The sequence below is a fragment of the Caloenas nicobarica genome, chromosome 1, assembly GCF_036013445.1.
Source record: "Caloenas nicobarica isolate bCalNic1 chromosome 1, bCalNic1.hap1, whole genome shotgun sequence".
Taxonomy (NCBI): domain Eukaryota; kingdom Metazoa; phylum Chordata; class Aves; order Columbiformes; family Columbidae; genus Caloenas; species Caloenas nicobarica.
Genome location: NC_088245.1, coordinates 40,777,473 through 40,793,054, shown reverse-complemented (window position 1 = coordinate 40,793,054; position 15,582 = coordinate 40,777,473). Strand labels below are relative to the sequence as shown.

Below are 15,582 nucleotides of genomic sequence, written 5' to 3'. Positions count from 1 at the left end.
ATCCAAAAGGAAGGGGTAGGGTGACTTGAATACTGAAGCCTGACTTGTCTGAGGTGCATTTCCACAGAACAAACCTAATTCCAGGAAGTTATCAATACTTAGCCAAAGAAGTGAAAGGACAGGGAGGATTCAGCAAGGTCTCAATGAACAGTCCAGGATTTTTGCTCCCGCTCCATCACGGATGTGAAAAATAAGGGAAAAATTCCTCTCCTCTTCAAAGGGTTCCCTTTCATACCAACATTTCAAAAGATCAGTTGCCAATAAATTAAGACAAAACCAAAACCACCGTATGTCCTGAGGGCAAGGGAAGATGCACTCCCCTCTTTCTCCCTGTCATGTCAGAAGAGCAGGTCCAACATGGCCCTCTGGCGCATACTGTGCCCTCACAGGTGCACTGGTGTGACATAGTTGGCAGGGAAGAGACCCAGTTCCCCACGCAGACGTCCTTTCCACCATGATGGGTTGGAGCTGTCCAGAACCTCTAAGATGTCTCCACTACGGAAGCCCAGCTCGTCGTGCTCCATAGCATCAAAGTCGTACAAGGCACGGACCCATAGTGTTCGCTGGAAAGGAGATACAGAGAATAATGAGCCAGAACTCTTAACAGTCATCCTCCCGTCACCCCTCTTATGCCTCAGTACACTTGTTCACTAAGAGAAAACAAGCAATGCTGAAATTGAGACCATCTTGCAATTTTAACCAGGAAGTGGCCAAGATGCCAGGAAGGAAGGACCCCAAGGGATGGTGCTTGGGTTCTCAGTAGCCTCAGTATATTTATGGGTATTCGCACCATAAGGTGGAAAGTCAGACTGAGAGTAGGTCCTCAGGAAATACTGTTCACATGGCTCTGCCTCCTCCGCTGTGGTAGCCATGTTTGAAGCCAGTCATAGGAGCACAGAGAAGAGCTCCTGCCTGAGTCCTGCTGTGCTGTACGCTGTAAGTGAATGGCTCCAGGGAGGTGAGCTGGTGCTGGCATGGATATAGGAATGTGTCCTTGGCCAGCAGAGGACTATGAGGGGTACACCAAGAGAGCCAGCACACAGGAGAGTCTAGTGAACATTGTAAAGGATGATACTTGCTATTTCAGGCACTTCTGGGGCATAGTGGACTCTCTCCAAGGTCAGTCCCCTGAGATCAAAGGGATTTAGGAACCATTTGGGTATATCAGTTTATTTTGGGTTTGCACTTCAATGAGCACTATGGTCAGGTTTTTTTCTTGTGAGAAATTGATTGTAAGAGACATTGCAGTCAATCTCCCATTTGGACTAGAAATCAGATTTTAAAGGACATAGCATGGACTTCTTTTCTGGGAAATTTCTGACACCCACACCATGGGACACGGACAATTTGGGAGGTATATTTTGCAGGCACAGATGAAGAGATCTGTTTGAAGACCGACTAACTTTTGCTAAATCTTCCATTTAGGGCCCGGCTTAGATGTGGCTCCTAGTTATTTGGCTGGACATATAGACCTTCCTATAATTGGATTTATGGCTTCTAGATCACTGATTTGGTGTGGCAGGCAAGGGCATGTTGTTATTCATTGCCACAGCCTCTGAGGGATACAACCCATTGTATTTTGAGCTGGATTTTAATAAAGTTCTGGGGCTTTTGCCAAAAGAGGACATGTCCTTGTTTCCCAGTTTATTCCGAATTTCCTAATCCAATCTGTCCTCTTTCTCTCACACTTGAGAAATGTCTGCTGTCCTTCCCTTCTCTGCTTGGATCTAGGTTCTCTGGTTGTTCTGGGCTAAACTGTACATTTCCTCAGGGAAGAGGAACATGGCTCAGATCACACTTCTAAAAACTGATGGAGAAATATTTTGAAGTTGGCACTGGAATCATGGGCTGAAGCAGAGAAAGACACCATGCTCTGTGCAAGCATTCACAAAGTGGGAATTTGCAGAGCAGGTGGTTACTTAAGGTAAACTGCCAGGTATGGATCCAGGTAGAGGAGCAGTCTGAGACGTCTGCAGAGACATATCTGGATCACGCCCACATCCACTGTGCTAAGAGGCTCTGACAGATAAGAGTGACAGAGAGGTGAGTTCCACTTTGATGGCATAGCAGGTCTGAGAGGATGTGCCAGGTGCAGACAAGTAGAACTGAGTGATGACAGGTCTTCTCAGGACTGAAGCAAAAAGTACTGGAAGAGACAGTGTGACAATGAGTGTACTCAGAGACAGAAGGAGCGCTGCAGCATGGCATAGTATCATGAAGCAACTCTCTATAGGACTTAGAGAGAGTATTGTACATCTAGCTTCTGTGCTTAGGAGGGCCTGGCTGTGGTGGGAAAGATACTCAATAGTCCCTTGCACTGGTGAACATGAAGCCCTTCTAGGAAAGATCATTAAGTTTTCAGAAATGTCTCCTGCTGGACAGGACCCATGCTTGATTGAAACCCACGGGTGAGCTTGGGCTCATTCATAGATGCCCATTTTGTTGAGCTCACACTAAGTTCCCTCTTCTACTAAGTCTGCATGTTAACTAAGACTGGGCCTTAAGAGAGAGCTGTCCTAGAACTATGCTCATGTAACACCATAGTCCTACCCTCAGAGTGCCCCAGAAACAGATTCAAATGGCTGAGATAGAGTCGTGAGACTCAGAAACATCTTCTAAGATATATCCTGACAGGCTTAATACATTATTACTCATGCAACCTCTGTGCATGTGACATTGCCCAGACTGCTTGGCCACTGCTACGGGACTCAGTGATTTGGGCAGATGGGGTCTTCCAGGTATATCGCACCTACCGGTGTCTGCTGGTACACTGGGTCTGTGTGTCTCCGTTGCATGGCTGCTGCACTTCCTTGGCCATGATCCCTTAGTCCATGCAGCCCACCTCTCCTGTCCAGACTCCCACTATACCTGTCCTAGAAAGAAAATAGCAAGAGAAAACTCATGTATATGTTGAAACGTATAAATGAGGGGCTTTAAGAATCAATGGTGGCCAGGGAGTCAGAGTCCAATTCTCAGTAAATATCTTGGATGTCTGTTTCTGATACAGGCCTTGTGCTGCAGTCCTGCAAGCAATGTCCCTCATGGGAGAAGTCACCTTAGACTGTTGTGGTTTGGATTTTTCTTCTTAGAAGTTGGAAGTTGACTGTCCTCAGCTGTGTTGCACAGCTGCTGGGAGAAGTGGTCAGAGAGGGGGTTTTTTTTGGCCTCTGAGACTTTTGGAGAAAGCCTAAAGTTTTTGTAACTCACAAGTGAAAAGCCATGCTTGCCAAGGGGACTTTTACCAGTTTGGAGTGATTATGCCCCGTCCTGCTCACTCCTTGCTCTTTCTCTCTTCCATATGCTGGTGGAATGGCAGCGATGCTGATGCAGCTGACTGTGTATCTGAGGACTCACTACTTTACTTTTTTTTGGGCTGCTCCATGCTATAAAGTACAGGGAGCAAGCCTGAGAATCCAGTAGCCCAATTAACCACAGAAGAAAGAGACAAAATCAGGTTCAAAGAAAAGAAACCATATGACCACACATCTGAAGTCATATCAACACAGATCAGCCCAGGCAGATGGAGACAGGAAGCAGGCAACATCTAGGGAGCAAGTTCTCTTTTGTCTCCACAGCTGAGTGTCGCTGAATGTCTTCAACCCTCCAGGCCCTTAGTGCATGCACTAAGCTTTTTTTTTATGATAACGGTGTAACAGAATCTGTTATCGTGTTAGCTCAGGTTGCAGCAGTGCTTCAGTGACACAGGGTCTGATCAGCTGTGTCAACAGAGGGGATGAAGAACAACAACTTGTGCTTGCTGTTGCTTGTAAACAGCTTTCGTCCTCTCCTTCTTGCTGCTTCCTTTCTTGCACCCACTCTTCCAAAAACTCCCTTGGCCTCATTTGCTCCCTTGTCAGCCTAAAAGGCTGCTGAGGCTGCCTGAGACTGAAGCACAACTTGCATGTCACCTGTCCCTGCCAGAAAGTGACTGAACTCACTCTGACTTTGCAGCTGCAAGGCTTACTACATGGATACTTCACTCCTGTGAGTGTTTCTGCTCCATATCAAATGTGACTCATGCACAGACTATACTCCAAAGAGTCCAGGCCCTCAGCTTTGTCAGAAGCTGTATTATCCCATCAGAAGTCCCCTGACAGGCAACACTGCTTGTCCGATGAGAGACCAGACATTTCACGATAGTCCCTGGCCTTGCTATGTGGGAGCTCTCATGCCTTAAGGGACGTGGTTTTGTATTTCTTCCCTTCAGTAGGACAAGTCCTCTCCTTGGATGATGCTACACTGTCTCTACCTAGAGACATGAGTCAACCTCAGAAAAACTATTTCCTCCAAAATTAATCAGGAAGAACTTTGAAGACAGCACCAGGTACTGCTGTTGTCCTCTCCATTCCTATGCAAGCAAAGGAGTAAAGAAACCTCACACACATCAGGGATGCAGCATGATGAAAGAGTGCAGAGAGGGCCCAGAACAGGGAAGAGGACAAGGAATGTTATAAGGAAACTAAACTCTCACAGGGTTACCATAGACATTTCTCATCCCTGTGATGTGTTTTGTGGTGCTGAATGTCAGTAGCATAACTCAGAAAAAAGAAACAGGCAGCAAGGGTTCATTTGTCCTGCCAACTAGAGAATAGTTCCTGAAACCATGTATGTGTGTTTGTGAAAGATTTGAGAGTGTTTTTCTGCACTCTCACTGGATGATACTTTGTGTCTCTTCCTAAACAAAGCAAGAATATGACACCATTCCTTGTTTTCCAGTTTTTGGGAAGAAGCCCCCCTAAACTCCCTAGGAGTACTCCCAAGTTCCTAGGGAAAGGACCACTGTACACTGACATCTATATTTTGCCAGTTTGTCAATCAGTCATGGATCACAGAACTAAATAAAAGCCCAAAAATTTATTACACATTGGAAGAGCTCTGCAGGCCAACGCCATCATCACTGCTACTCCCATACAAAGACCTAACTGACTCCGCTTCCTAAAGCAGGTTCAGGGTGGCAGATTTTTGACAAAGTGACTGTTTACTCGCTACCAGGAAATTAAGGCCAATGTTTCATGTGCCTGGGATTGACGTCCCAGTCCCTCATTCCTGGTAGTACCTGCTGCTGCTGCAGTATGGGGATAGGATGCTCTATATATCTCTTGGATAGATAAGAGTGATCTTCTCCAGCTGCTCCACCCAGGCGGAATCCTTCCCGGCCCATCCGTTCCAGGCTGCCACCACGCCTCTCCTGATGGAAGAAAGATCACAAAAGTGAGGTCAGGTTTTGTTTCCCACCACATCCTTGACTGAACCTTGGCAATCATTGCACAGTGATCACTACCACTACCTTCTACCTTGAAGGCTCTTCCAAAGGAAAGATCCTGCCCCTCTGAACAGAAGGACAAATCAGGAATCCCATATTTTAGATCTTTGTCATAGCCATTCCCCACCTGAAGAGTGGGTAGTAATGGGAGGTGCTGGGCTGAAAAGGTGGCCACTGATGTAAGGACCGGCACAGGAGCCAAGTTTTTTTTGGAAATACTGCCCTTAGACTTCATTTGTCTCTGCACTGAAATCTGTATATTACTATCATTTTATCCTATGGCTGTAGCATCTAGAAATCTGAATTGTGAACAGAAACCCCACTGTGACGAGTGCTAAACATACCCTGCTGAGCCCATCACCATAACAAATGTACAGAGTGTTTGCCAAAGCAAACTTGACTCCTTTCTTTCATTTGCCTGTCTGCATCTTGGAGCAAAAGCTCTTTCCTTTCCTGCTCACAGTCAGCCCAAACAGGTTTTTTTACTGATATACATGCATACAGTCTTCCTTTCTCCTTCCCCAGACAGTTCTTCGCTGCGATCTCTCTCTCATGGGTACCATAGCCTCTATTTATACCTTACTGATGCATTTTTAAAGCTCTGTGTAAGTGGTCTAGAAGGAGACAATAACAAAACCCCCTTCTTCAGAATGAAAAATAAATCATCTCTCTTTTGCAGCCAGGAAGAACGACCCACATGCAGCCTATAAAACTTTACTGCTGCAGTGAGCACGTCATGTACTTTCTGCCTTGCCTCTACCTGCACATCCTGGTAATTTAATACCAGAATCCACTTCCCAATAAAGCAGGACCTTGGTTACTGGGGTGACCGGGCACGTTCACTCCCAGTACTGTGTATGCAATGCATAGCAGTATTTACTATGTCATTTGCTTGTTTCCCTGGCACAAAACCAGGTATTCATTGGACTGGGATTTCCCTGCCTTCTCGAACATCCACTACATCTTCCCTGAATGCACGGCTTGTTCCCATATCAGCTATGTTCTTAGCAACACTTTTCAGTTCCTGCCAGCCACTGCTCCAGGTTCTGCCCTCAGGTCCTCCACACTCCTTACTGTGTTCGCTCAGTAACAGAAGATGAATGATTCTTCTGAGCAGACAAACTTTCAACTGCAATAACAGCTGCACTCTGGATACTAGGAAATCAGACTCAAATTCTGCTCAGACACAACCTACCAGCCAGCTGTGTACCTGCTCTTATGAAATCTAGGCATTTCAATAGGGTAAATCCTGCTCCCCTGGGATGTGTAAGGCATAATTTCAGCTCTGGGGCCTTAGCACAGCTTTAGCAAAGCACCTCTATGCAGATTTGCAGCACTGCCTATTGCTATCCAAAACAGAATCAGAAAATTCTGCTCATTTAACTGTACATACCACTGAATCCACTAAAAACCTATGTTGCAGGGTCCAGCAGTGTGGTGGTGTGATTTGGTTTCCACGGACAGACTCTACCCCCACTACCCTGAGACATTATTATGGGCTGAATTCCTTGCTCAGAAAGGTTTCTTACTCAGAAACTCCTAAGGATAGTTCATGTTTACCTTATCTTCTTGGCTGTTTTCCCTCAGGAAGATCTGCTTCTGCCTGGAGATGGAAGTTGTCTTGTAGTAATCCACCAGCTTGTTTAGCGAGTGGAATTTCTCTGTCCACAAGTAATAGTTACCCTTTGAATCCCTCATCACTTTGAAGTGTTGCACATCATCTTCATGCCTGGATCCAATCGGAAAAGTAAGAAATCATCAACCAGATTGCACTTTTATCTTTTTTGAAAAAGTCTTTTCCAGAAGGGTATCGAAGTTTCTGGCTTGGCCAAATCTAGATTTCTGGAAAGTAAAGCAATGGCAGTCCTGGACTTAGATGCAGCTCTGTATTTCAAAAGACTCATCAACTTACAAACACGGAGTGCTGCAGGGCTGCCCAGTCACAAAGCACTATCAGAACAAAGCACGGGGTTTTAAAGCCTTTCCTTTGAAATAAAAGGCCAGAGAAGCTTTCAGGGCCACAATCAGCTAATAGCTTTATTCCGTACTTTGTACAGGAGACAAAGGTGCAGTTGTAGTCTGCCTACTAGCCTCTTCAGGTTCGTGTTAACATCCACTCTGCATTAACTATATGTGATGTATTATACCTTTTCAAACCATGTGCATCACTACGTGCAGACATAGTCACAGGAAACAACACGCTGAGTTTTATTATTGCATAACATCTAGTGTAATACTATTACTACTGGTCATTCGCCCTACCCAAAAGGAAAAAAAAAAAAAAAAAGAAGGAATTATTAGTTGCTGTTCCGAGCCAAATTAACAGTTTCAACCTTCTGCCCCTGCTTTCCCCCCACAACTCCCCTCCTCTTACCCCTGGTCTGATTTGGGCAATTCCTCTTTGCACCAGATGTGGTCTGGTTTTGGTTCCCACCTCCTTGCTCTGTGCAACTCTAGGAACTCAAACTACTCATCTCAGTGGCTACATCTGCAGAAATAAACTAAACGAGGACCAGGCAGAGACTGAGTGCTACCCTGGACTCCTACAGTCACACAAGCTGCTGAAGTGTTAGGATAGTTTTGGTCTAAACCAAAAAGCCCTTCACTAGGTAGTGCTGGGCCATGGTTTGGGGGACAGAGTGGACCAGGAACTGTTTGCAGTGAGGTGCTTGAATACAGCTGTTCTGTTCCGTGGGGTGAAGAGGGTTTAGCTATACGGATCTGAACTCTGCCATGTCGCTTGATCTCAGGGCCAGAGAAAGAGTCTGACTGTACTTAGTTTATTGGTGTTTATTGGTGTAGATGTAACAGAATGTTTTCCTGAATTCCTGCCAGATACTTTTGGAGCTCCATGAATCAGAAAGCGCGCACATGTCTTTTCATTGCTACCCACGACTCTAATTTGAAACTAGTTATCAATTGTTTGACTGAAAATTGGGAAACCAACCATTATTTAAGACCTCTGCTTTAAAGAAAACACTCTGAGAAGAGTTGGGCTACAATAAGTTGCTGAAATGCAGCTGGGCTGCAAGGAACTAAAAGCCATTCCTGTCCAATGGCTGTTTAGTGACCTGTGGGAAATAAGTTAACAATGTAATAGTCATGGATGGTAGTGGAATTCTTGGATTCAGTAACCAGAGCTGTCAGGGAATTAAAACAAATGCAAGACACATGTTTTGCGCTGTGGGAGACGTCCCATGTATCACTGCTTTGCTGCAGCTCTTTCAGAGAAGCAGGTCACCTGGGGATGCAGCTTGGGAATGGGGCATTCACTGTGTCACTTGAAAGGGGGCAGAAACATTTGAGAATCAGATGCCTAATTTGTTCTCATTCACAACACAGCAGCATTGCCAGTGACTGGCAGCATGAAAACTTCCCAAGAAGCTTCATCACATTAGGAATCCTGCCAAGAGGAGACTACGGACACCACTAAACAGGAAGAGAAGCAGGAAAATGCCATCAGAAGCAGATACCTGACAGAGATGGAGAAGTCACCATGAGAGTTCTGACTGGCTCGAACAATGAAGGAGCCAACTCCTTTGCTCATGAGGGTGTTCTCTGCTTCGTGGCGGGATATCCTTTCATCAAACCAGCTGCCAAATGTGAAAAATCATGGAGACATGAATAAGGGGCGTGAATTAAGGTGAGGAACAAAAAAGCTGAAGGTAGGGAGAACGTGAATAAGCAGGGTGGAGGAAAGACAAAACAAAAGGATCACAAGAGCCCACATGACTATTCCCAGTGGCCACGTACATGCTAAGTTACAGGGTCTTGACGGGTTCAGACCATTTTCTTTGAGCAGTAAAAACACATAGATGCAAAGAAAACAATGTAAGCTCTGGCCTGTTAAGAAGCAACACAGCTGAAACTGTAATTACAGGCACAGTACACTAAGGTGTTAGTCAAAGAAATTTTAAATTACAAATGTGTATGTTATACGTATACATACATAATTCTCAGACATATATATAAAATTGCTTTTGTTAAACTGATTGAAAATTACTGGGCTTTGATGGATATATTGCAAAAGTCACACATAAATTTTTAGCAGAAGCAAGCCATGAAAGTTTTAGTACTAATAAATTGGTTCCTGCAAGAGTTATAATACCACAAAATCCCAGAAACACAGAATACATAAGCACACTTATGTAAATTTAGTCAAGCATAACAAATGATAGTATAAGGCACTGGACAAATAATGAGAAAGTCATCATAAACAGTAAAATAATACCATGTCAATAGGAATTTTTCAGTAGAGAAAAAAATAATCATGACACTTATATATGTCAACTCTACAGCTAATAAGATCTATAATCTGCAGTGTTCTGCTTTTATGTAATGCTTAATTGCCTGCATTGCATTAAAATTAAGGACTGATAGTTTCACAAGCTCTGTACTTTCCACTTTTGAGTTTCATTATGCTTCTCCTTACTATCATCACAGTTTACCTACGTATCATTAGCAAAGGGAAATCAGACTTTAATCAGCATTGATAACCAGTCTCAATGATTACTCGACAAGACAAAGATGGGGAAAAAAAACAGCCCATCAAAAATAGGAGACAGCTTTCTTCCTTATGTCTGGTTCTAGCATCTGGCCTGAACTGCTTCAAAGTGCAGACCTGCTAGTCGTCGAAAAGCATCAAAGTGAAAATATTTCTTCACAGCTCTTGCACAGTGAAAGCATAATGAGAAAAACATGTGTGAAAAAAGAAGTCACTAGTGTCCCTGTGAGATGCCACAGCTCTGTGAAAGAGCAAACGAGAACAACTGACTGGGAGATTGCATGCCCCTGAGGCTCGAAAGCACAAGCCCATATTTGCACAGCAAACTAATAATGTCCTTCAGCTCAAACAAGCAGGCTGGCTTAGGTCCAAAAAGGCGGGAAAGCGCCACCGCCAAAGAGAACAGTGGCACTTATTTGTACCCTCAAAATCCCTGTACACTCCCAGTTTGCCTGCTCAGGGCACCAGTGTGTTACAGCCTGCAGTACTGGACTTGGTGCCTGCTCTGCCTGTTTGTTCCTTAAGTGCTGCAGCACGTTTTCAAAAGGGGACAATCAGAGGGGCTTCAGGGAGCACTTCTGCCATCTGAAAGGAAAAGGTTGTAAAAATGCCACGTGTTGTCATATTTATAGCACAGGGCCGGAGAGCACATTTAGCATGCATTGAAACACCTACCAATCCCTTCTGGAAATGCAATGTCACCTACTCAAAGGTAAGAGAAGAATGAAGGGACGTACGCTTGTCCTCTCACAGATCTGTGTTTGACTGTGCAGTCACGAAACGTGGAGAAGGGTGCGTGTATGTGGTGGGGGTATGTGCATGTGTGTGGGAGCAGGGTGGCATGTCTGGTCTATCTTTCTGTCAACCCACGAGTAACACCAGCTGTCACGTTTCTCGTAGCACCGCACTGACCTCTAGTGTATCGAGGGAAACTCACACCCACTTCTCTGGGGGGAGGGAATGCGGATGGCAGGGTGGGGAAAAGGGAGTTTTTGTCCTCAAGAGTCGAGCGGGGTGGTGGTGGGGGACATTACATTTTTTTGTAATTAAGTTTCAGAGAGATCTCTTGCTCTTCCTCTTGTGCTCAGTCTCTGTTGCCAAGACTTCGCATCATACCTATTCTCCTTCTGTCCGAGGAGAACTAAATGCAGTTCCTGCCACATCCCAGTGACATCCCCCTGAGCAGCAATAACAAAGACACTTGGGAGTGATGGAGAGCACTGAGAACAATTCAGCTCTGACAGAACAGAGGATGCTTCAGGCTAGAAATAAGGTGCTCTGGCAGAACTGCATATAGCGTTATGGCAATCCTTGCCAGCCTTAAATCATAGCATGTTATAACTAGTGCTTCCTCTGTTGTGCTGTCTTAACAGCACTCTGTGAAAATGTGCAAGGGTGGTGCACACAATTTCCGTGACACTTACGAGGGAACGTGAAAATCAATGAAGTTCTTAGGAACGTAGCCCTCTTGACTCCGGAGCTCAGCCTTGTACCAATCTTCCTGGGAGCTCAAAACCTGCAGTGGAGAGATAGATAGAATGAACGTGTCTCCTGAGAAAGGCAAAAGTAACCAAGATTCTGGCAAACCCCTCAAATTTCTTGTAAGAAGAGAACTACACAGATGCTCTACTTCCCACCCATCATGCAGCAAGGTTAGTGGCTGATGACCACTTTGGAGCAAAGCCATAAAGAAGGCCAAGTAGAATTACGGGGACTGATTGTTAACTTTATCCCTTCATCTGAATGCCTGTCCAGGTGGCTGGGGATGCCATCTCCATGTCTCTGATGTCTATGAAATGAAGAAATTCAGCTCTGAAGGACTTAATAAGGGTTTAAGGAGTTTTCTGTGCTGCTTTTAATAGCTGGTACTAGAGCATCTCAGTTTCACAAGAGAAGAAAAAAAAATCTGTGAAAACTCCTCTGGTATGTATGGGTACGGAGGAATATACAGCTTATCTGTGTGTGTGCGCGTTATAACTGCACAGATGTTACCATTTGCTTTCACATGTCATTTTGCAAGAGATTTCATAGTGGGTTAAGTATTCCACTACCCTGAGCTTTGCTAAGGTACATAAAAGGAAGAGGCAAAAAGTATTTTAAAGCCACTATTATACTTAAGAGATTGTAGGATAACAGGACGCCAGCCCACAGTGCACACTGGAGAAGCTTCAAGCGTGCTAACATTAATATTGACAGTAATGGTCCTTAGGGACTGTGCTGCTGACCAGGGACTGCTCAAAATCACTGCTCACTGGCTGATGGTCCCTGATATAGCCCTAAGCTAGAGGAAAGAGGACAGGGATAGAACCACATTGTGATTTTACTGCAAATGTTGTGGTCTTCGGTGTTTTGTTTGACATTCCAATTCCCAGGACAGAATTCTGCTTTATAAAGTAGAACATGTTGCTCTTCTCTCTGGTTTTGGACAGGAGCCTGAAAGCACAAGCCATGAAAGGAGAAAGCAAGTGGAAAAGGCTTAATTTAAAATCTATTGTTAACAATACTTGTTTTGTAAGCCAATCTCATGTTTTTGGGAGCCTAACACACATTCTATCTGCTTGGTGTTGGCAACAGGATGTTACTGTCTCTGGAGCCGATTCTCCATTGCCTTGCCTGCCATATAGGCCTGTTTTATGCATTTGGATACAGAACGGTTGGGGAATAGAAAGCTGTGGAGTTCCCTGCTTGCAGAGTCACTGCTTCCCCCATCCCTCAGTGCCAGATTAATATCTCTTTTGCTGCTGTGGCCAACCAAAGGGTGCGATAGCTACTCCCTGCTTGTGCTCAGGCCCTGCTCTGTTGGCAGCAAGGTTTCCAGAAAGACCCACCTGCTGGTTCTCAGTGCAAGGCTGGCAGGTTTCTCTCAGTGTGTCATCCTCTCAAAAAAGGATGTGGGGTGGGTGAGAGGGTGGATTTCCTCCTGTCACTGCTGGTTGAGGGCCTCATGTTTCCTGTTTTCTAATCTCTACATCAATACTGTTCATCTTATCTCCTTCAAAAATCAGAAAAGACAGCCAGCAGGTTGTACAGGCGGCAGGATGGGGCTCATGATGGGGTATGAATGAATGTGTGCATATGCCAGAAGGAGAGATGTTACTCAGGCTAATTTACTGTTACTATTGCTTGAGCGGCTAAGGTGTTATCTTGTTTACCTCCAGAACGTTAAAGCAAGAGGCAGTCTGACTTTTATGGCAGTGATGCCTCTGTGACAACTAGTAATTATATCGATGTGTACTGGTATTTCACACTTCTCATCAGTAGCTTCCAATACACTTTGAAAGGAAGCTCTATCTTATAATGATTTTACAGGAAGGAAAACTGAGGAACAGAAGAAAAAGTGATCTGGCCAACACCATCACCCCAGCCAGGGACTTGATGAAACCACAGTCTCTTGAGGAAGAAAATATCAGGTGAAGATCATGAGACAGTAGGTACATGGGGACTACTCTTGACCTAAGGAGGAATTAGGAATGAAATTGTTCGTCTACGCTGAAGAGAGGCAGTGATTTCTCCGGAACATTTCTTACAGCTGTGTGGAAAAACCTGGTCTTTGATCTTAATGAGTTCTGGATGCCATCAACTTTTCTAAGCTTCGAGAATTAAAAGGGCAATAACATAAAAAATGGCAGTGACAAGGCTGAGACCCAATATCTGGCTACTAACTGGAACAGCTGTGATTGTACAGGGAGGTAGTCAAGACTCGCTGGCTGAACAAGGGGTTAGATTCTATTGTTGTACAACACCCCTTTGGACAATGGAGGAATTAAGGTCTTAAAGAGGTCTTATACTATACAACATTATTAGCCCAGGACTGCTTAAACTCTTTCCTTATGTCTGTAACAGACTGTCTCATGGACTTTTCCTCTTCTATTTGCAATCGCCTGAATCCCTTGCGGCAACAAACAGTAATTACAGTGAAAAGTTAGATATAAGTTCTATAAGGCACGATAACTATTCTTAGACAGTTTAAGAGTTGGAAATAAGGAAGACAGCAATCTCTCTGAACCACACTCATCCTGCCTGCCTTTAGACATAGTCATCCTAAAGGTAGTCATCCGAGACTACCTATATAGTCAATGAAAACAGACAGGACCCTCAAAATCTGTCCACCAAAGAACTGGATCTCTGCCCCAGCAAAGATACTTACCCTTTCCTGCTGACTATTGGAGGACTGTAGGGCAACTGAATTCATAGTTTAGGGACTGAAAATCAAGTGGAATGGACACAGACTCAAACGACCTGGGAATTGTTGGTTGACTTATAGCAAGCTCTATGGGAGATGAGTATCCTGCTTTTATATCCCATTTTATAGACATCTGCGTTTATCTGTTTTGTCAAGGCAAATAGAAGCATAGAAAGATCCGGCAGCACTCTCAGAAATGCCGTTTAGTCAAGCCTGGGGCTGTACTTACCTTCAGCATATCCCCAGCCTGGAAGCTCAACTCATCCTCTCCAGAAGCATTGAAATCAAATTTGGCGATGGCTTCCATACTGTGTCTTGGTGGCAGAGCAAAGCTGGAAGGAAATATAAACTTGTCAACATATATGAGCTGCTGGGACTGCTGAGTCTAGCCTCTAGAAAGCTTATAGGCAATGCTGTGATTTGTACGTGGATAAGCACGCAACAACCATTGCTAGACATTAGTTACTAGACATCAAAAGACAGCAGGTACATGAGATGAAATGGCCAAGAGGTTATAATAGCTCAAGTCAGTGGTTCAAACAACCAATTGTGTACGCTCATTCCAGCAGATCTCTTTCTCTGCAGCAATCTCATGGAGAAGCTCGCACACATCACCCAAATAAACTGGTGGCAGGGAAAAACATTCTGTATAGACCAACCACCACTATGTCACAGTGCCCAATAAAGCAAGCCATACAACAGAAGAATGCATTTACCCTCTGCAGTGACTTACTCTTGAGATACACAGTGAGACAAACTGCGGACAAAATGGACAGCCTGCAATAAATATAATTTTTTCTTGGACAGGGGCCACAACACTGAAGGTTGAAAGAGACTTTTCTCTGTGATGGCTTAGCATGGGTGACTGCAACTTTCAGCCAGGAAAAACTGCAGCAAGTCTATATTCCCTATTTCAGAGCAGGTAGAGAGTGAAACTATAGCAAAGCAAAGCCCGCTTTTCATCAGCAGAGCAGATGTGGCAGGGGAAGCAGCAACATGAGCGTTGCTTCTTCACCACTTCCTGCTCACATAACTCAGATGTACCCCAGCAGGACCACTTCTATACTCAAGAGTTACTCATTTTCCATAGCTGGCTTATGGACCCTGCAGCCCAACAGTGAGGCTGTCAGTGACACGACAAGAACTATAATAGCTAGGCAGTGCCACATTAAGCAAGTGCATTGCAGCACAGCTTGTGAAGACCACCAGCCAGCTCCAATATAGAGGTAATTTTTATGGTTACTAAGCTAGGTTCATCTGGGAACAATGATCCTGAAGCCAAAGGCTCCATTACCTGTACCTTGCCTCTCATAAAACCACCCAGACTTTACAGCTTGAGAAGGGTCAACTTGCCTGATCCAAAATATTCTTAACCAGAAAGCCCTAAAAAGAAACTGTATGAACAACCCTAGTTAGGCAGGCTATTTCTTGTCTCCTGTTAGAACTGAGACAAGATCCCCAAAATATAAGGTGCTGATACTGAGAGAGCTCCAAAATTATGCCACTTTAGAATCAACAGGCTACTGTAACCCTCCTTCTCTGCAGTGCCTGCTGTAAGCTTCCTCCTTTGACAAACAACTCAGGGATTTAGCTGCCTGTGTACCAAGGATCCAGGGCTCAGCTCTGAGACAG

At 44.6% G+C, this 15,582-nt stretch overlaps 1 protein-coding gene across 3 annotated transcripts; it reads right to left on the bottom strand.

Moving 5' to 3' along the window:
* Nucleotides 1-383: 383 nt before the first annotated feature.
* Nucleotides 384-14,272, bottom strand: GRAP2 (GRB2 related adaptor protein 2). Of its 3 annotated transcripts, XM_065652632.1 has the most exons (8): nucleotides 14,180-14,257; nucleotides 11,192-11,283; nucleotides 8,737-8,856; nucleotides 6,824-6,992; nucleotides 6,474-6,476; nucleotides 5,057-5,188; nucleotides 2,754-2,873; nucleotides 384-563 (listed from the first exon to the last, which is right to left on the bottom strand). In XM_065652632.1, exons 1-8 carry the CDS (start codon nucleotides 14,255-14,257, stop codon nucleotides 384-386), a joined length of 894 nt encoding a protein of 297 aa, XP_065508704.1. The 3 variants fall into 3 exon arrangements, with proteins under 3 accessions (XP_065508704.1, XP_065508696.1, XP_065508716.1); XM_065652624.1 differs by lacking the exon at nucleotides 6,474-6,476 and having other exon boundaries at nucleotides 14,180-14,272; XM_065652644.1 differs by lacking the exons at nucleotides 2,754-2,873; nucleotides 5,057-5,188; nucleotides 6,474-6,476.
* Between the last annotated feature and the right edge of the window lie 1,310 nt (nucleotides 14,273-15,582).